This window comes from Ixodes scapularis, unplaced genomic scaffold, assembly GCF_016920785.2.
Source record: "Ixodes scapularis isolate PalLabHiFi unplaced genomic scaffold, ASM1692078v2 PGA_scaffold12__126_contigs__length_90152505, whole genome shotgun sequence".
Classification (NCBI taxonomy): Eukaryota; Metazoa; Arthropoda; class Arachnida; order Ixodida; family Ixodidae; genus Ixodes; species Ixodes scapularis.
Window position 1 is genome coordinate 83,522,527 of NW_024609838.1, and position 22,144 is coordinate 83,544,670.

Sequence of the window (22,144 nt, forward strand, 5' to 3'; positions counted from 1 at the left end):
CTTCAAACACGGACTGCATGTTTGAGGCAAAAATAAGTCTAGCTAGCCGTTTCTCACTCAGCCGATCCTGGGTCTTTATTCAGTTCCTTGTGTGCGCTTGTGGTGTATTGCTTTCAAAAAACGTGCTCTAGCGTTCGACCGTGGTATACAAAGAAGTGAGATTGAGAAGATTTCACTGAGGTCCGGACGAAGATGAAAGGCGCAATCTTCGGGAGCAGCCCAGTGAAATGGCTTTGCCGCGCTTTTTAGATGAGTGCATACAAGTGTGCAGCTTTAGCTTCTGGGGAGCGACGGTGCAGGCTCTCCAGGAGAACATTGACGGGTTGCCTCTCAAAAAGTTCGATTTTGCGGTAGTATACGGAGGCGGAAACAACCTGCAAAATGGCGACAGGGGGTCAGCCTTGGTCAAAGAAGAGGAGCTTACAACACCCCAGCATGGTTGTAAGCTATGGAGAAGAATGTGCTGATTTCCGGAGAAGTGTGGTTTAGGGAAGATCGTTTTAGCGAACACCGTTTTCGCGACAACAGCAGATCGGATTGCCGTTTAGAGAAAATGGCGACCGCCCGCATGCTAACCAACCCTTGGCGATCCACGCTCGAACTTATATTAAACATTTCCCGAGCGATAGCGAGGGGTGCCCGCACAAAGCGCGGTCTGTTTGGAAGCCTAGCTTGCCGCCGCCTACAAGCAGCATTTCTCAAACGGAGGCCTCGATAAAATGTATCCATTTTCGCTAAACCGTGCTTCGATATACCGCACCCCTTTCGTTGAAACGAACGTGGATAAAACCGCGTTCGATAACCGTAATAAACCCGTCTTTTTTCTTTTTTTTTCTTTTTGACACCTTCAATAGTCGTTTGAAGCAAACATCAAAGTTCGTTGTGCAACACGAAAATCATGCAACTATCTCAAGGTCTTGCTATTTTAGTTTTATACTATATCCCAAAGAAAAACATGACGTATCTACATCTTTTGGCTAAATTTTATATTTTCGTGTTCTTTCTACCGAGAAATGCTATCACATATTTTCCGATGATTCAAAAGGACAGCTAGCATCTGGACTTTGCTTTTCGGGACCTGCTCCTATGGTTCAGGCAAAGAGTACATTTTGTGTTCTGTTACAAGCTCATACCGCAACTCCGAAAGAAGGCAGTTGAGCCCGAAGTACGGTTATTCAACAAGGCACTGCCACGTGCAATATAGTGCACAAAGGAGCGGAACTTGGTCGTCTTTAATGTGGACGTAAGTTTGTATCTTTCTGAGTTGCCCTTTCCCATAAAATCGCTCGTCTCTTGCAAATGCAAGGTCCTTAGATGTTCTAAGCAGCTAATTAGAAGAGGACAACTATCATATGGCATACTAACTCTATCATATGACCTACCATAACACTATTGAGAGGAGTTTACGCGTAATTTTGTTCAGTCTAACGAAATTACTCCTACTTTTTGACGCATTACATTCTAGAGCATAGCGGCATTGATTTTCGCAAATGGTAAAGTACATTTGCATGAGCCAGGAGAAGCAGGAAAAATATTTTGATAATCTTAATGACTTATTTGGCTCCTCAACATTCGTATTATTACAGCGCTGAAAATAAAAGCCACGAACACAAGAACTTTCGTTCTGCCTCGGACAGCGCGCACCTCGATAGAAATTTAATGGGACCCGGAATAGGGGTAGCCACCCATCGTTCTCCCTTTCTATTTTTCCTTTATTAGACTTAATACAGATGTTTTTTTAACAACAGCAACAAACAAGTATGTTATGCCGGTCTACCTGCCGGCTACCATGAACGTGTCCTCTCCTCACTCGCTTATCCCCCAATCTACTGCCTTTTATTTCGCCTATTGTAGGGACAAAGGCTGGCGCGTGCGCTAAAACCGAAAGCCGTAACTAATTTGCTTCCACGCGGTTTAAAGTTGCGTTGCAGCGATTTTAAGTTCGAATTTCGGGCACTTTGCACAACCATACTGACACAAGTGTCACGCAAGTATTCTCATGCGCAGCGCCATGAGCTACAAGTTTAATCGTCGCTGCGTAATTACGTGACCCCACGCAACAAGGTCACGTGATCATGTGACCACCATAGGCGCGCTATTCGCAGTTTGGTCACGTGGTGGGCGGGATCCAACTGACCATGTTCACATGACCCCCACGGGACATGGTCACGTGGTCATGTGACCACCAAAGGTGCGTTTTTTTCCAGCGTGGTCACCCCACGAACAATGGCCCACCGATCACTTATTAGAGCACGACGAGCACGAATACGCAAGGTCTGTGGGGGGTTGTTACACGCTTTCCGCCCATAATGAACGTCAAGTATTCATTCAGAACAGTATTCGGTGAAAGTAGCAAAATCGTTGCATGGCCCCTCTAATGAAACAGCATTAACCATGATCATAATAAGCCGTTCAAACTTGCGGTACTCTGAGTTGAATAGGCCTGCTCTGTCCAAATACATCCACTACATGTCTCTTCGTTTTCAGCACAAATTCTCGACCCAGGGCCGGCCTTGGAGCAGCAAGCGCCCATGGCAAACTGCAGCCGTGGCGCCCCCCCTTACACACACGTATACTATTCTCGCACCAAACATCATGTTGTAAGCAAACATGCCACAGTGACCCAGCGCGAATGGTCGCGATTTTGTCGTTGTCAGTCGAAAACCGCGTCCTAAAAACGAACGACGTTCGCGAGCATTGAGAGCTTTGTCGGCACCGTGTTCAAAGTTCAAGAATCATTTATTTCTTAGATTAACCAAACTTCAGCTGTGGGTCTCCCATAGCAAGCTAACGTCTAATGGACAGAGAAAACAAAAGCACAAGTTAACCATGTCAAATGCCGTAGAAGGCAACCTTCCGAGCCTTCAACAACGCAAATTGGGCTACGTCTTGCGACATATCCAGGCTAGACGCTATCTTGTTTTCAGTGGACGAAATTGCCAATGACGATATCCTGTCACCTGCCATGGTTGATCTTAGGTATGTCTTAATAAGCTTTAATTTTAGAAACTCCTCTCAGCGGTGGCCATTGACATTGGCAAAGGGAGGAGGATCCTCAATGACACCCACGTATGAGGGAATTTGTCACGATGGTTGTCCAGAATGAACTGGAGGACGTCCTGGCGAGCACTGCATCCAGTGGGCAGCAGGCTGCATAGTTAGATCAGCTCCTCGCAGAGATCTGTACCGTCGATGTCTGCACTTTCTAGGTGTCTCAGACTCTCAGTGCATGGCCAAGGCATTGGCAAAGTTTAAGAAGTTCCGCTTTGTCGGGAAGTCGGGTGAGGCCGTAAAGGAACCCCCAGAAGCTCACGTGCTGCTCCATCCGCGTGAAGCGTTCTTCAATCGACATCTCACGGTGTCAATCATCTTGTAGAAGAACTCTCGCTTGAATTTTGTCTCGACATCATCAACCTCGTCTTGGCACTCATAACAGAACTGGCGCTTTTTCCGCCGCAGTCGAGGGGCCGGTTTCATCGCACTGTCAATACCCATGCTCTCGGGAAGACCGTTCGCAGTTGCCAGTTGCAGTTTTGTACCCGACATCGCGATAATTGTCGATGCAATCGCTGCATGCTTTCATCAGCTGGGTGGTTGCTACGATGTCCTTCGTTTTGCATTGCATGTTCTCGCTTACATTAACTTGTAAAAAGAATGTCGTACCACACAACAATGTAAACGAGAAACTGAACTGCAAGAGTTAGAGCTTCATGTCGGACACCAGGCTTGACTGCTGTGATTCGGCCATTCTTGCGCAACATTATAAATTTATATGTTTTCCGCGGTTTTCGGGATTCTTGTGGCGAGTTTCTGAATTTTGAGTTGGCAACACTGATCGGCATTGCAAGTCCGTAGTCGTCGCTGGTCGCTTACACACAAAAAAAGAAAGAGCTGCGGATCCAAAGTTCTTTACACATATTATTTTCAGTCAGGTTGAAGCCTCTGGGCACAGAGACTCACCGGATGCTGAGGGGGCATTGGTTCGTTTAGCTTACTGCTAGAGACTCCACAGCGAGCGTTGCCCAAAGCGCAGCTCGAATGTCGGAAGGAATCGGGTTCATTTTACCCCCGGTCAGACCTCCTGAGCGAAGTCATTCTTCGGCTCAGAATAACTTGGCAAAGGGTGAATGAAGCCTACGTTTTCTGCGAGCCAATCAGAGACTCTGAGCGAAGCACGTGATAACTAAGAGCAAAACTCCGTTCCAATAGTATTTTGTCCCGTGACTCGCTCCGACACACTGATTTGCTCGCCGATGGGTTTGGCGCCACCGTTTAGTAAGTTGCGCTAAGAGTGCGGCATGCTGGCTCCATCGCTTTTTGCCAGTCAGGTTTTGCTCCGCTCGTAATTTGAGAGCTGTGCGGAGGTCATCGCTTGCCTAGTCGTTCATGATTCATTCAATGGCGCTTTGAATCTCACGGAGGAGAGTATAGTAAAACAGTAGTAAAAGTCTATAGTAAAACAACATCCGCAGGTGGCTGCGGGTTGATGGACGCCAATTATAACAAGAACTTAGTCGTTGGTTTTGCGGCCGAAATGCCAAACGGCGATGCGGTCGTTTTTTGTTTTTGATTTTATCCCCTCGAGGTTTGAGCCCTGCATGACCTGGCGGCCCTTTCGGCGCCCCCCTATGAATGGCGCCCTGTGCAACTGCATAGGTCGCCCACTCCAAATGCCGGCCCTGCCTCGACCGAGAGAAAAAAGACGAAAAAAGGCCTGCTGGCGGCGGACAAGTATCACGCATCGGGTGGCCCCGGTACAGCGACCTTGGCTGGTATCCTGGTGGGCGCCGTGAACGTCGCTTTTGGGCTATGGGTGACGAAGCGGCCTGGCGTTGTTTGACGCCCACGGATTCACAGTTGCAAAAGTAATGGGGCTAAAGGCCACACGACTGGAGTTTGCCGAAATTTCCGAAAATGAAAATGCAGGCCTCAGTGAAGTCTGCTGGCTGGTCGAGATTTTTAATTTTTAAGTACTGTTCAGGTTCTTTTTATATTTTCCCGGCACACGCAATCACAAATATTCGCCACTCGCTACCTTTTTTCTTTTCTCGCACAACTTCCTGCGCGTCTACTTTTCCTAGAGTAGAGGACAAATCTCTGTAATCTGCGGGGGAAGCTCGGCGAATGGCGAATCCGAATTATTGTTTCGCTCTAAAAACGATGTCTTTATGACGGACAGACAACAGCAGTGTCATGCCTCTGAGTGTCCCCTCGGCGACTATTTTTCAGTCTAGACACATTAATGGCTTCGTCATTCGCCGAGCATCCTCCGTAGCTCACAGAACTGTCTCTCGAATTGCTTTGGGGAAACACAGACACACGGGAACTTTTTTTTACTGAGGTATACATTTTGGACCGGTGTCGCCCACTGTTTATTTGTTTTACCTTTATTTTTAAATTATTGAAAAGTGTCGACCAGTGCGTTTCCTGAACAGTTGTGTACTAGCTTTCTGTATATGTACATACACGTGTCAGTAAAGATATATGTAAATATTTCCTAATTATACTGCGTGTTTTATGGTAAGTTGAACAAGAGGGCGGGCAAACCACTTTTCTCCTGTGTCGCCAGCAATATGACGGCAGGAGGTTCGCTTGAAACAAGCAAATAGCAAGGCTTCTACGTATCTCAAATACTCTACTCAAGATACTGTAATTAAAATACTTTTGTCGGTATTTTGGTATCTTGAAGATACATTCGATTGGGAGTAATTAGCACTCTATCTTAATTACATTGCTTAGTATCTTCTACTCAGTATCTCAAATACCTTTTCCGGCGTACGAAGAAGTTTGTCCCCAAAGGGGAAGTACTAAGACTAAATGTTCTTTCTTTCTCCTTTGCACGTGTCTAGGGGGTCAAATGAGGTGTACACTAGGAGGTCATCGAACGATATGCGTTTCAGCTAAGTTAATATAATCAAGATGCCCCCATTTTTTTATTTAGTTATAACTTCAGCTCGTCGCGCGCTTATAAAGTATCTTCGAAAGTAATTCAATTATTTTTCAAAGTATTTGCACTTTACTCAAAATAGTTTGGCGCAAAAGTAACTTGAATACTACTCTAAATACTTTCTCACTTGGGTATTTAGTATCTTGTCTTAAATACTTTTGTCGAGTATCTTGAACAACACTGCAAATCGCTGACACCAGCACCATTTGAAGTATAGATAAAATAATCGGTTCAGATCGCCTAGAAGCTGCAAACGAAAACCGCCTTGGTGTCGAAGCGCGAGGCAGTTGATCGGATTTGGTCGGACACAGTGCGTCTAACGAATACTGGCAAGTGGGTTCCTAGCGGGTTCCGGGAGGGTTGATGAGGTGATGATTTCAGCAATCCACCAGCCGGATTTCGGTGCCACACGAATCATGACATGATAGTCAGCTCTATGTACGCGAAATCATTAAAACATCCACAAAGCAAAAAGTACAGTACATCTCATTCACATCCTTCAGTCTTATCAACGAGAAGAATTTAGCACTATGATTTCGTCTCGTCCTGCGATGGTTGTCAGCCGACGCCACGGCCCGTTAGGTTCAATCGGGAGCCAGTCACGTAATGCATTACTTCGACGCGCGTATAAGAAAAGCACGCTAATGCACACGTGCCTATTGAGGAGTTTCAGCGAATATAGGGGGCGCTCCGATCGATCCAACATGGCGGACAAGAGGGGGATAGATTTGCGACGCCCGTAGACCGGTAGCGTATAAATATAACAAAGCGTGTCGTTCTCTGTTTGTTGCCGTGTGCGAGACGATCATCGTTTCAACCAAGACCTACCGTGATGCTACAGATGAAGTGTTCAAGCCAATCGAAGGCAAGAAATCTTGCCATAGTCAAGATATGTGTGGAAGTGTTCGACGTGAGCTCTCACGCTGGTGCAGCTGTCTTCAAGTTGAACCGAATCTACGCGGGTCCAAAGTAAGGTACATATCAACAATGTTCACGCGTTGAAACTATGACGCGTACTTTATCTAAGACTAAACTTATCGGTCTGCGGCTACAAACATTTTCGTTGAAGTTGCTTAGACGATGTAACCATTCAGGCCTCGCATTAAAGGGTGTTGCGAACTCTTCGGTTGTTCTAGTTAATTGTGCTAAAAAGCGGTTGGATGGAAAGTATGACAGCTACAGCATACAAGGGACGATTGAGGTCTTTATCCTGCGTTCTATGTATCGAAACATCGGTATCCTTGGTGTTATATTGCGATCAGCTGGTCGCCGATCGTCCTGTTTTTACGCATAATGTAAACAAGCCCCGGAAGCGCCAATCTCATTTCGATGTGCTTGTGCACCCCTACAAGCCTCGTTTTGGCTCTTGTGGAAAGCCTTATTGTAATAGCAATAGTCTCATCGGTCATTCGAGTTGTATGTGCCACGGTGATATCTGCTGACAAACAAGTCTGTATTAAATGCGAGAAGGAAAACGAAGGTAAAGCTCTTTTAACTGTTTTCTTTTTTACAGAACAGGGCTAAGCTTCTAAAACAAGAGCAAACTAAGCTTATATTTGAGTGTGCTCAAGAATGAATGCCAAAGGTGCTTATGCTAAGTGGTAGATGTACGCAGTTGATTTTCTGTTTGCGTCTGCATTGTAAATTGGAAGATATGTATCAGCAGAAGACACGTGTCCTTTTGAAAATGTCTTTTATTAGGGCAAAAATAGGTTTTCATACACTCTAAGAAAAAAGTTGGCCTCAAGGGACTAACGGCTGCATTTGGTCCTCTGAACTCCCAGTTGCTCCCCGAAAGGACCTTCTGGTTCAAGCTAGGTACCGTGTGCAAAAGCTGGGGACTAATAGCGCTCGACTGGGACTAACCGATAGGCGTGCGCGAGCAAAAGCAGCCATTAGTCCCCCTCAGACAGGGTGCATCTGTATGATTTAGTCCCCGAAGGCAAATTGAATGTTTGCTAGGAGGACGGATGATATTTCGCTCGTCTTGGGGATCGGCGAGACAGCCCGGCACGGCTGAAATTGTTAACAAAACTCGGACGAAACTGGCTAACTTGTTTAATGTGCAACGAACGTTCAGACATTACATGGTAGATCTTCGCGCGGTGTGCGAATGCGAGTTAACGAATGTGTTGACTCTACTTCACCCAACTATCTCGTCAAAAATGATCTGTTGACATTTCACAAGTCCCATTCATGTAATTTGCCTTCGCGCAAAAAATGAGCATTTATCCAAACGCAACACCTCCAAATACTAACACTTCATTTTTCTTAAATAAAACTTAAGGGTTTGTAAAAGACGCGCTTTCAACACCGGGGTCTCGCAGTCAGAATAAATGGTCACTTCAATCGCTAAAACTGAGTTATTGAGAACAAGTCGAGCCTCGTCTCTGCGTCTCTGCGTAACCAACCTTTCTTGGTAGTCCAATGTCGAACTCAAAATCCGCAACGACACACTTGATGCACGGCACGTTCCACATAAAAAGCACATTCAGAAGCAGTGTCTAGACGCCTTCATACGATCGTCGTCGCTGTTTCAGATAACACTTTAGATGAACATCGAAGAACGAATCGCGCCCGGATCGTCATCCATGGACACACCCTGTTAATACAAAACAAATGCGAACTAAAAAAAAGGCCCCCGAGAAAACTGAAACGAAAAAGAAAGAAAAAAAAAAGAGAAAACAAAAACAAAAAACAAAGAAAAAAGTGTTTGCTTGTACGTCACTTGACCGGCGTGTTGAAAATAGCGACCTTCGACCTTCTCCCGTCCTTGGGAGCGTCCGTGTGTCCGCGTGTCGTGTAGTGGGGAGGGGGGTGGGGGGGGGGGGGGGGGAGAGATCTTCGTGTACGCGACCTTGCCCTCCCACCAACCCCCTACCCCGCATTCCTTGCTCACGCGGAGGGTTGGGCAGATGAGGCAGAGAGGGTCCGTCGGTAAAAAGGGAAGGGGTCTTTGTTTGAAAAGGACCTCTTGAAGCTGGTCGTCTCCGATCATTGCGGGATCCGGTTTGGATTCGCGGTGCTGCAACATTGTACTTGATCGGTTCTGAAGTCACAAGACGAGGGAACTCGATTAAGGTATGTCGAAGTACTTCTGTTTATGGTATATTCATTAACTGCGGCTTCAGAAAGTATTTTATTTTGAGCGCGTTCTCTTGCTTCCAAAGCGCGCGCCATGCTCTATTCTTCTTGGCACCATGGTTGTTTATTTTGTTATGCAGCACAGAGACCTGATATTTAATCGTATCGAGCAAAACGCCAGTTCTACCGATGGCTTATTTTTTGTGTTTTGCAGACCCTGGCAGGATCGCTTTACCATAAAGGCCTGGTCAGACATGCAGCAGAGAGCCACAAGCATAGCGCTGACCTAGCGCTAAGCGCGTGCTGACGGGAGCTTTCACCAGCTTTGTATCGCACCGTCGAAACTGCTTCTCATGGCAGCCGAAAAGCAGCTCACCACACGTGAGCAGCGCTACTTCAGTGCTTCGATGCGTGTGAGAACCGGCCTTACCGATCATTCACACTGGAGGCGGATCCGCCTTCTCAAAGCGGTTGCGAACGCGGTTGTATAAATATCCAGTACAATTTAACGCGCCTTTGATGTCATCAAATGCGCGTGAAATTGTACGGGATCTTTATACAACCGGCGTTCGCAACCGCTTTGCGAACGCGGATCCGCTTCCAGTGTGAATGAGCGATTAATGGAGACATTTATTCGATTGCACAGACTTTCCCGTTGATGGCGGGAGCTCGTTTCGTCACTTTGAAGCATAGTTTGAGCACGCACAGGCTGGGTCTGTAATTCGCAGCGAACGGTCCACTAAAAATATAATATTGCGCTGGTCTGCTGTTAACAGATCGCATGTTAGATGTAACCACTGTAGCACTTTTGTAGCCCATTTGTTATTTATTATGTGTGGGTTATATCTCATACTTTTGTTGAGCGATCGGGTATTTCACGCTGCCCCTGTTGCTAATAATCCAAATTCCTCGCAAACCGGCAAGAAGCTGCCGGTGCCCCAATAAACGGTGCTTCGACCAAGACCGGTTTGGACAGCCGTCTTAGTGTTCAAGCCACGACCTCCGTGGTTCAAGCCATCGTCGACGCAAGCGCACTCTCCGGGATTTGGCCTTATCGTGGAGTCTACCGCTCAGGAACTTCGATTTCAGTCATCCTTGAATGCGATGTGTATCTACGAGGCAATAAAGCTACGTTTAACCTGAACTGCACAATTTCGTTTCGGAGACTTGTGGCTCGGGACTAAATGTAAAGGATAAACCTTTAGTCCCAGGGGTCTAAATCCAAGGGCGCAACGATTAGACCCAGGGGTCCAAGTGCAAGGGCCTAACAGTTGGTCCTCGGGGTTCATTTGAAACTGTGTAACAGTTAGTACGAAGGGTACAAGTGCAGGGGCCTAACAGTTCGTCCTCGGGGTTCAATTGAAACGGTGTAGCAGTTCGTCCCAGGGGACCAAGTGCAAGGGCCTAAGAGTTGGTCCCCGAGGTGCAATTGAAACGGTGTAACAGTTAGTCCCAGCGGCGCTAGTGCGAGAGACTAATGGAGGGGCGCAACTGTTACTCCCCTTTCCGTTAGTCCCCGAGGGGACTAATGGTTGTGGCAACGCACTTGCTCCCCTCGCAGACTAAGTCGCACTCCCCTTTTTCTTAGAGTGTACACAACCGAAGAGTTTGCAACACCATTTAATGCGGGGCCTGAACGGTTACATCATCTAAGCAACATCAACGAAAATGTTTGTAGCCGCAGACCGATAAATTTAGGTTTAGATAAATATGCGTCATAGTTTCAGCCTCAAACACACAACATTGTTGATATGTAGCTTTCTTGATAACTGCACCAATGTGAGAGAGCCCACGTCGTCGAAGACTTGCACACATATCTTGTCTATGGTATGGCAAGATTTCTTGCTTGAAGTGAAGATCATCTTGCTAGCATTGCTACGACTAGCTACGACCACCCACCGCAGCGATGCAGGCGTCGAAGGCGCTCAACGCAGTCAGTCGCCGTCCCCCGACGTTTTTCGTTTGGCATTCACGGCTTTCCGCCCAGGAGCTTCGTTTGTACTTGGCACCAAGTGTTATTTTCTGTGCTTGTGTGTGCTCAGTGGCTAGATATGAACCTCAAGAGCAGTTCTTCAGGCTCAATAGCGTTCGCCGAAGAACTTCTGAAGAAAATGCCACTCAGGAAAAAAAGCATGAAGATGCAACGCACCAGCTTGGCGGACTATGCACTGGGCGCGGAAATCGGGCCCTGCGGATTATACACCAAATGCAAACTATCTAAACAAAATAAAAACATTTTTAGGCTCAAATTGGCTTCTGCGTACTATACGCCTGGACACTGGTGCCTGTTATTATGCATTGTATATTCACTGCTGTTTGTTGTAACTTGAGACTGCCTTCCTGTAATGATGCAGAGGGGTCCACTGAACCTTGAAATAAAGTTATTTAAGCATATCTAGATGCAATGTCCCCTGAAGCCAGATGGTCAGGGAAAAGGCGTGCCATTACCTAATTTGCCAACAGCACACCAATGGTCACAATCAACACTCACCGAGTCAGTGGGCAGTTTTTCACCACAATATTTATTGCCGTGTAATCACCAATTTGGTCCATTAAAAATCTTGAGGCTGTAGCCTATAGCACATCCATTCTAGATCTGCAAAGCTTATGCTGTAGACATGCATCATCATATGAGCATGTTTCTTATCAATCTTAAGAGGGAGCGCTCCTCGATTTTCATCTCCGATAGGAACTTTTCAAGAATCCAGATGGCGCGCGCGTCGAAGGCGTGAAAAGGCGCTCTCCCTCCGAGGCGAATGAGTGCGTAACGTATCTGGGTCTAGCAGCGAAATGAGAGCTCGTGTCCCTTAAAACTCCTCGGGAAAGAACGTAAACCACATTTTGGTTCGTTACAGTTGCATTTCCTTCAGTGTAGTCGAAACGCAACCAAAACGCCGCTAGTGACAGCCTTCACAGTGCTTCCGTGCCCCGAGAAATTCGCGGACGGCGCTTCACGTCTCCTTCGGTAGGGTGACGTAAATGACACGTGATGACGTCGCATTCGATGCTCGCAGCGGATTCGCGGGTTTGTGAGGCTCGTGCCGAGTCGCCCACGGCACGGCATTGATTAGCAAGGGCTGACTTTTAGGAGTTCAGTTGAAATGAAAACAACAGCCTGGGATTCCCTCCATCCCGTGCAAGGGATTCCCTCCATCCCGTGCCTGGAATTCCCTCCATCCCGTGCCAGGAATTCAATCCTGGCACTGCTGACAGTGTATACATGCGTCAACTCACTTCGCCACGAATTGCTCGTAGCACGAACGATAGCGTCTACAAACAAGCCACTTGGACAATAAAGGCTCGATTCCACCCAGGCCTGCTGCCAGGCTAGTGCGAAGCGGCTACAATGAGTCTAAGACAAAAATGTGATGAAAAGGGAGCATAAAAAGTCTCAAACAAACGAACTGTCCAGTTCGCTTGCACCTTTGCATTTAATTGCATTATAAACAAACAAAAATCTTTCTTTCTCTTTTTTTTTTTTTTTTTTTGCGGTGTGCGGCTTACCACGGCCGAGGTGCCACCGTTGTACGGCGCCCTAACCTCAATATCGTGTTAGAGCCCTATATCCTGTTACCTAAACGCCTGTTATCGGAGCCGCACCGATCGTTTCCCCTACGTGGGGTGCGCAGAGACGCTACACGCCCGCTATTCGCCTCGAGATCGACCTAGAGGTGGCGCTACGGTCGCGCTATCATCATCATCAAAGCGGGGATAGGAGAACGGCCGCCCCATAGGCTCTCCACGTCGGCGCGCGAGACGGCGTAGATTCTTCCGTTTATTTTGTCGCATACTATCGGTGGGAAAACAATTCTAGCGGAAAAAGATGCAGTACTGTTCGGTGCTTCAGTGAAGATCGAATCGTGTTACCAGCGTGCGGCCCAAATTTATATAATCGCTTCTGTGGGTGCGTCGTCTGCTCTAGGCAGACTTTGGAAAGCATGGATCACCACGACTGATGCCTGCCTCCGGCTGAACTGGAATATTTATGTTAAATATTTGTTTCTTTTAAAATGGATGTATCGGTTCATCAACGTGGAAATAAAAAAAAAATAAAAATAAAGTCCGACCCAGTTAACATAATACTGGTACTGTGGGCTGTGAAATCGCAGCTTCTATGTTTTTTTTAACGTCAAGCTTTTGAGTAATATAAATATTCAGAATGAAGATAAGCTAGCGTTGTATTAGAAATTACCATGCTATTGAGTTCCTCTGCCCTTTTACTGTGCCATAGTGTGGGTAAATTTTTTGGAGTCTGAACAAATCTACTGCGTTGCGATGAGGAGTGAGTGTCTCTTCTAGTTAAAATCTGCAAACTGCACGGTTGGCAGGACAACTGAAACAAGTGAAACAAACTGTTCTAATATATCTGCCGTGACTGTAATAAACGAGTGTAACCGAGCAACGCAACAATGTTCCTGCTATTAAATGCTGTTCTCGGTAGTGTGGGTTCACCCCCTTCAATTTTCTTGGTGAGGGCCGCGGATGTCAAGAGGCTAATACTACACATTTCTGGCTAAATAATCTTGTATTCAAACACAGTAGACTCTGCAACCCCAACAAACGACGCGCACCACGACACAGACAGCATCGGCCGCAGTGATACTCTTTTACTGATGAGGGCTAGCGACCTTCACGAGACTTTCCGATCTCCCTCCGCCCTCACCTAACCTATATCGGGACTGGGCAGTTCATCGATTAACTTTTAGATTATTCAAGTAATGCTTTAATTTCAATTTTTTTTTTGCCATTCAATTGGAGTCTAGTACTGGAGAAAGTCAGCAAGCAGTAAAATATGCCGGCTTCAATATTTTTGACGTCTTTATTTCTTTTGTGACACTAGCTTGCACGGTAAACCACTTCAGCGTGCTTGTCATTTCGCCGAGGGTGATTATACTGTTTAAATAATAACTTAAGAAATACTTTATTTTAAAAGGCTTCCCGTGATCATATTTATGTAGGACTCACAGCGTGAAGTCTAGAATGGGAATGCAATATGCCATTTGTGACATAGTAAAACCAGTACAAAATATGTAGTTTTAACGTCTTTCACGCAATATGACCGGGAAAAAATCAACGTACGGATTAATTGATTAGTCTATTTTAAGGATAGCGATTAGTCGGGTTAATTTTCTAATCAAACCACAAACCCACTCAACATTCAATGCTTTATGAAAGCCACGGTTTGTGCGAGATAACAAAAATACGTGGGACCAGCGATTGTATAAAAAACAACACACTAAGATTATGGAAGCTTCCGACTTAATAATAATCGCTTTGCTGAATTTCTACGCATGGCAAACGATACAACACAACCTTTAGTAAGAAGAAACGGCAACAAAAACATAAAGAATTTAATAAGGAATATCAAGCTCAGCCGGAAACGGGCTTGCGTCGTCGAGGTCCATGCTTCTGAGCGTGCGCCCGTAGCAGACGACGCACGGCGGTATCCCCGCTTTCGCGCGTTTCCAATTTCGGCCGCACAGTGGCGGCACGGTTCGATCTCGAGGCGAATAGAAAACGGGCCCTGCGAAGCGTGCGACAGGCTAGCGTCTCGCGATTGCTCCAGCTTCTGCGCATTTTTGTGAGTCTTGTGCTAATAATAAGGACAAAAAAAGACGTATCAAGAATCATCACTTCAGAAGTACCCTCCACCTCTGTGCTGTCAATCTGACCACCCGGGAGAAGTTTTACGCTGTGTAAAAATAATGAAATTGTCAAATAGGCATACGCACAGGCCTCATTCATGGCAACCGCGGTAGCCTCCATTTGGCCAGATTTTCTTGCTTTGTAACTTTAAAGACACACTAATAATGCAACATGTTTTTGCACATCCTGTTAGTACATATCACTGGCGCTAACTGGAAAGAGTTTGAAAAAAATCGAAGATGGCCTTTCTTTTTAAATTGATTTTCAAAATTATGCACATTTACGAAAATGCCTTTATTTGAGCGTTTTTCGTGAACTTTTCCCGCTAACAAGGACAACAATACTTGTCATGAAGATTAGCCAAATAGAGGATAACACGCAACCAAAGTTTGAAAATCCTGGCTTGAATAAATGCGGAGAAAAAAAGATAAAACTTAAGCTGTACGGCTCATTGTGCAGTCGTCTGTGCGATTTTTTATTTCAAAATAACGACGTCGATACTTCGTGATAAATAATTTGAGTCAATCATTCCCATACTTACTTTGTCGGTAAATATTTCTGGGCCAGTAGTCACAACAGATTTTGGGGGAAAGTTGCTTGAAATGCCAATGTTGCGAAATCCGCAAACAACGCTTCAGATTGACCAGGCGTTTCTGACATTTTTTTTTTCTTGGAGGCAACCCCGCCCCCCCCCCCCCCCCCCCCTTAAAGAAAAAAAAAAAATAAAACAACAACAAGAGCGACCGGTTCCGTTTTCCTGGGCATTGTGGCGGCAAGATGCATTTTTCTAGTCAGAATTAAAAATGATCACCGGACATGGTCAACCGTTCTTATCTGAAACACCAGATGCACCTTCCGAATTGTGCAAAGTATATCGAAGCGCGTAGATTAAACAAAATAAATAATGTCTTCGTTGTTTGCTATAATTGTTCACGAGGCCTATTATTATTTGCTCTTTTGGTTTTTATTTTTTTTTTAATATGTAGCAATGCGTTCGAAGAAAGTGTGATTTTGTTTTGGTTGGTGAATGTCATTTGTGCTGACATACATGGTGATAAGCTACGATATTGAACTGCGGAAATGAAAAAAAAAAAACAATTCTTTGTATTGCACAAAAACTCCCTTCGCGAGATTATGAATTTCCCGAACAAATTACACATGGGGAATTATATCCCCATGCATCGATTTAAGTTACCTGTGAACGAACGAGTTTTTTTTTTTTTTTTTTTTTTTTTTAGCACGACACACTTTTATCTAATTTTCCGGCATTTATACGTTCGGCGTGGAAGCTCCAGAAACAGTTCCTTCGTTCCGTGTAGCACAGGAGCATGTCACATTTCGTGCACTTTACACGTGTTTGCCCGGTGGAACAATACCGGCACCTGCCTTTTGTGCCGAAAGAAGGCCAGTGTCCAATAGTGTCATATCTCACGTCGTCAGCTGGCCTTGAAGCCTTTGCCTTGCGGATCTTTTTTTGTGGAACCTCATCAAAAGATGGCCTACCTCTTTTTCTCTTTCCTGCTCTTCACCGACAGCCACTCGAAAGTCCTTCAGTGCAAGTGCCGGTTGATTCAGAAGAATGCGACAGTCACGGCGATAGAGCAACCAGGCATTGTTGATAGATATATCAAGCAACTGTGCAAACAACTTCAAATAGTATCTTTTTGATTTCAAAGGTGTTCTGTAAAGCTCAATTAGCATATCAGCGAGGTCTACGCCTCCCATGTGGTTGTTGTACTCCAGTACAATTCGAGGGCATGGCACTGCAACTTTCTTCGATTCCTCCTTCGAGAAGCGCTTGACAGTACCTTCTGGCTGAACGCCAACAAAGTTGCTCGCAAGGTTCACAACTTTATTGTCAACCCATTTGATGATGGTGACAGCTGAGGTCTTCTCTGTCTTTTGATCATAATGTCCACGGCCTTTCTTCAAAAGGGCCTTGTCCTCTAGAAGGGGACATCCACGCATTCTTGGAGATCGTATAGTGCCCAGTGACACCGTTCCAAATGTCTCTTTCAGATAGATATTTTATGAGCTCAATACTGCAGAAAAAGTTATCAAAGAACACAGCGCTTTCTTCTGGGTTCTGGAGAGTTCTGCAGAGGTATACAACAACCTTTCCTCCAAGACCGAGGGCCTCCTCCTCCGCACTGAATGTCACATGAGAAAATGTGTCAGCTCCAGCATATGGCAGGATGTCGTAAACCATGCCTGATACGCCTGCACGCACAAATAGCTTGTGGCCCCATTTATGTGGTTTATTCTTCATATACTGCCGCAGCTTCCCAGCTCGTTTGCCTTTGTAAGGCACCATCATCTCGTCGATGGATTCTTGTTTTTCCTCTTCAACCTTCCTGAAGTTCCCACGAAGTAGTTCAAAGGCAGGCAGTATTTTTGTAAACTTGTCCGTTGCGTCTTCTGTCGACGTGAAGTGTACTAGTCTTCGGAGCTTCTTGAAGCGTTTTACAGGCATTACGTCCGCCATGAGAGGGTATCGGAGGCGGTCCGACCAGTAGTCGGAAAGCGCAGGCATCTTCACAACGCCCATTAGCACTAAAATGCCCAAGAATTGTTCAATCTCAGCAGCAGATGTGTTGACTGAAGCTCCTTCAGTTCGTACCGAATATAGATTCGTCTCATTTACGATGAGCTCGATGAATGCACTGTCAAAAAATAGCTTGAAGTAGCTAACCGGAGCTTTGACTTCTCCCTGACCATATTGCTCACTTAAAAAATGCCGGGAATAGTCCACATCTCTTGACTCCCATACAAGTGCCAGGGGCCTCTTCTGCTTTTTGGAACGTGCTAAAGAACGAGGAGCTTTAGTGTTACAAAGGTCAGCTACGTCAGCCGAAGTGCTAGGTGTAGCAGCATGGGATGTTGATGGCTGTTCTGACGGCAGATCAGTGTCGCTGTCTACTGGTGATGGGCTCTCTGCACGCAGGTGCTCTTTCCGCCAACTCTTGCAGGGCACATAGTCCTCGTCACTATCCCCACTGTGGATTGGGTCATCATCATCAGATGAGGCGATGTCAGGAATCATGCCATTTTCGGGTATAAGGGCCCGCACGCTGCGGTCTCGTTGTCTTGCACAGTAGAATGTGCTTGGGCGCAGCTCCATCTGACAATTAAACAAAGAAAAAGAAAGCTTACGCTTTCCAACAAAAGGCATCTCTGAATGGGCAATGTATCCCCACAGATACATTGATGTTTGGCATGCATTTTTTATAAATCTATTCAAGAAAATGTAAAATTAAGTCACTCACCTTTTTGTTTGTCACCCAGCTGTGCCTTTCACACAGTGATCTCCCAACAACGTGATGAACAGGCAATACAAGGAACGCAAATTTACCGCGTGGCTGCCAGACTAAAGCACACCAGTGTCTGGCCCATACAACAGTCGGAGCTTTTAGGCCCCCTGGTGTCACTATAACGAACTTCACAAACGCGAAAATGGATGAAACCGAAACCGAAACTGAAGATTTGAGAAGGAATGGCAAAACGCCCTTGTATTGAGTTTTTAGTACAAGAAAAAAGTAGATAAAGCCAGTGTATCTATACGGATACATTAACCGTTAAAGGATGTTCCTTACAGAAAGGTCACATTTTGTGTTCTTTTTAGCATATGAAGAACTCTGACATCGTTGTCAAGATAAAACAACAGTCAAACACTAGATGTAATATAAGGTCCTGTGCGTCACACGTTGCTTTAAAAACAGACACACACACACACACACTTCTGCTGTCTGACTCGGATTCTGTCTTTGGGTTGTTGTACAAAACACAGCGTATCTTAATTTAATTGTTTTGTAAACATATTCCGAACTTATGACCGGTGGCGATATTTTGTAAAATTTAGATTGATATTGTTCTCTTTTGTACCGGGAATAGTGCGAAAGCAATTAATCATCTAAATACCCCCAAACCAATTAAAAGGCCCCCACAACATTATTTCACATGACAATTATCTGAGCGACAAAAGGCAGCAAAAACACATTAATATCAGCAGATATTTTTTCAACATATACAATATTCCATGTTTGCTCTAAGGTGTATGAAAGACCGTCTTTAAAAGGACACTGAACTGCAAACTATTTTAAGCACCTGGATCGCACGCGTATGCCACAGAATATAATATCCGCGAGCAACTACTTTAGCTCAATAGTTACGCTGTGAGACAGATCTTGAGTTATGAAAGAATCCGAAATTAACGCCTATACGGAGAAATAAATATAAAAAAAAGGTTTGGTTCGGCTTCGCTCCAGAATTAAAGCGTGCCTCCTTGCGTAAATAATACACTGAACACCGTTTTTGTTTCCAGGATAAAATGGTGACCTTCGCACATAACAACCCAGCTTCCTCGTATACGCAGGAATAATTTGTGTCGCTCAGTCGAGCCAGCACACTATACAGACTCAGCAACTGGTATAATGGCCACGCACCTTCGACCCTCACTATAATCGCCATTTTGGAAAACGAGTGACGCCACCTATAGTGAATCGGAGTTGCGAATAGACAGGTTGCATGAGACGACTTCATCGCCTCCTGCTCGCACCCATCGCAAAACAACGAAGAAAACGTCTGCATCCTGCAGCGGCAAAACAAATTATATGGTGAGAGCTATGCCGCAGAAAACGTTATAGAATAAACTCAGCTGTGGAACTCCCTTAAGGGAGGGGGAGGGTGTATACCATTCTCCATTTCTTCCTTTAGCGAGGCACTAACACGCCTCCAACTTTTTTAAATTTGTGTCAGGTGATTTAATATGATGCGAGGAGTCTATCCAATGAATATTTTGCTACAAAGTCACATATATTTTTACTAAAGGCGATGAATTCAACTGCTCGAAACCAAAACTGAAACCTGAGCACGGAAGCTCATGGCCGCGACTCGTAAACGATGTTTACCGAGGAGGGACAGCTGCAGAGGAGAGAGTTAGATCCCGGAAGTCACGTGGTTACACCCGAGCGCGTTTTTTTCTTCTCCACTTGTCCGGCATGTGACGCAGACAACGACGACGACGAAGTTGGGTGCAGCGCTTATTTCAAGATAGTTTCGCACTTCTATCCCTTCCGTTCAATGCTCTACGCTTGAAGATCGATTGGCCGGTACCACGAACGACAGTTCCGTAGTAGTGGCCCCACCTTCGTGGCAACGTTCGTCCGTCGTGAGCCGCCATCACGTCGTCCAACTCGCGGTAGTTCGCCATATTGAGAATGACGTAGTAAATGTACTTGCGGTGATCTTTGTAACTTACTTCTTTATTTCGATCACCGTATTTGCACTTTCTTGGAGGCCACAAAACAGGGTTCTAATTCATTTCTATTTATAATTATGAATGTCGTGGGTCATCTAATGTTCACAGATGACCCGCAACTTTAAATATATTTTGTACGCATAGTTTGAGTGCCACATGACCATGGAAGAGAGAGAAAGCGCGATTGGACGCGGCCAATTCTCGACCGGCTGTTTTCGGGCGTAAAGACAACGAATTTTGAGCGGCAAATTCTGTTCTTAGTAGTTGAACTCTTTTAGATCATGTTAAAATTTGAGAAAAAAAAAAAAAAAACTTCTGCAAAGAAACTGAAGGCTGCTTACGTGTGGGAATTTAAAGACATTTCTACACGCAACGCATTCCTACAAGAAACACCCCACGTGTTCGTTTCGCGCACGGAGCGCAGGTTTCAAAGAGAGCCGGAAGGTTTCAAAGCGCACTGCCCGGCGCTTTGAAACCTTCCGGCTTCACGACGGCATCTGAGACGAAGCATTGCGTTGCTGCGCTTTTCTTCGTGTTTTCTTTCTCAAGTTCGTCCGCTTTGACCTTGAGCGCACCCGCCGGCTTCCGTGACGAGGCATCTGGGTTGATGTGTTTTTCTTTCTGTTTTATTGACAATTCGAATTCAAGTGCCGTTTTCTGCTACAAACGGTTACAGACAGCGGTTATAGACAACACCGGCTTCGCTGTTTGGGACAGATAATGCTTTCGCATTACAACTTGGACGAGCATAAATAAATACCCTGTCTGTTTAAGCCTTACACCTGTCGTTTGAAGCGCCATCTGGAGACTCCCAAGTAGGACAAGATGTCGGGCAGTCGCGCGTCACGTGTGTCGCATCCTATGTGCGAACTGTCGGAACGACGTCCGAGGGCGAGGGTTTTCGTCGCACCGGATCGTCAAACGGGGGCTCCGTCTGGCGCCGGCATGCGACCAACTTGCCAGATATCGCCGCACGCACGGTCCGATTTTCGGAGGGCCGCAGCCAATGAGCACGGATGGCGCGAAGGTCATGCTGTCACGTGACTTTCGGACCGATCGGGCGAGGAGGCGCTACGTGGTTCGGGGAAGCGGATGTGGCGGTGCGTCACGCGACGCGAGTCGTGGCTGTGAAGGAAACGGACGCCATCGAGTTTTCCCGCGCGCACAAAACGAGCTGCTGTTTTCGCGCGCCAAAGCAAGCTGGCCTTCTGGGATCGATCGAGACCGTCGAAACCCGAATATACTTGGTTTCACCTTAGGATGGACAGCAGCGGACGCTACGAGCCATTCCAACGTCATGTGAGTGTCATGTGAACTTCGGGAGACACGCAGCAATGCGCGCGGTACATAGTCACCTGATTTGTACGCAGTGCTCGTTTCGCTGGGATGACTTCTAAGGTCCGCTGCGGTCCTTCGCGATTAGTGAGGTTGAGCAGAAAAGTAGCCTCACGGAAAATCTTCACACACGCACACTGTAATAGAATGTAATTAAAATATTATGTTTGTTTTCAATTCAGAAAAACCAAGAAGGGCGAGGGAAGTATTTTAGTTGTCTAGGCTAGGTGGCGCGAGCTACCGCCCGTTATCAATATATCCATTAGCGTCCATCCATCCATTTGGTAGAGGGACACCCGAAACTGGGCGGAGTTGAACGGAGCGACGCAACGACGCGTCGGAAACCATCTGTCGCGAACCGTCCTGTGCGGCACTTCGGAGCAGCCATATTCCCGACAGTTCGCACGCCGGATCGGACAGTTTTGACGCGCATGTGTCTCGCGCTTTACTGTGATGACGGTGCGGAGGCCTTCTGTCTGGGTGGTGTTGGTTCTGTCCGACAACGGCATGCTACGGATTTGCTATATATTCGCCACACGGCTGTACGATTTTCGGAAGGCCATAGCCAGTGGCAGCACGGATGGTCCGGAGCGATCGGGAGAGGATGTGCTACGTGGCCTGGGGAAGCGGATGTGGCGGTGCGCGGTGCGTCACGCTGCACGCGAGTCGTCGTTGTGAAGGAAACGAACGCCATCGCGTTTTCACGGGCGCACAAAACGAGATGATGATTTCACGCGTCTATAGCAACTACCTACGCCTTCTGGGACATATCGAGACCATCGAGACACGACTATACTACGTTTCACATTGCGATGGACAGCAGCGGACGCTGAGAGCCATTCCAATGTCGTGCGAATGTCACGTGAAATTCTGAA

General features: G+C 46.2%; 1 protein-coding gene across 1 annotated transcript; it reads right to left on the reverse strand.

Annotated features, from left to right (window-relative positions):
- Nucleotides 1-16,105: 16,105 nt before the first annotated feature.
- Nucleotides 16,106-17,225, reverse strand: LOC115313117 (piggyBac transposable element-derived protein 3-like). The gene is made up of 2 exons (XM_042289250.1): nt 16,721-17,225; nt 16,106-16,623 (listed from the first exon to the last, which is right to left on the reverse strand). The coding sequence occupies exons 1-2, from the start codon at nt 17,223-17,225 to the stop codon at nt 16,106-16,108; spliced, it is 1,023 nt and encodes a 340-aa protein (XP_042145184.1).
- Between the last annotated feature and the right edge of the window lie 4,919 nt (nt 17,226-22,144).

Coding starts and splice junctions, on each gene's coding strand:
- LOC115313117 (XM_042289250.1), bottom strand. CDS start 17,225: ATGGGCGTTGTGAAGATGCCTGCGCTTTCCGACTACTGGTCGGACCGC. Junction 16,624..16,720: donor CTTTGATAACTTTTTCTGCA/GTATTGAGCTCA, acceptor GTCCCCTTCTAG/AGGACAAGGCCCTTTTGAAG.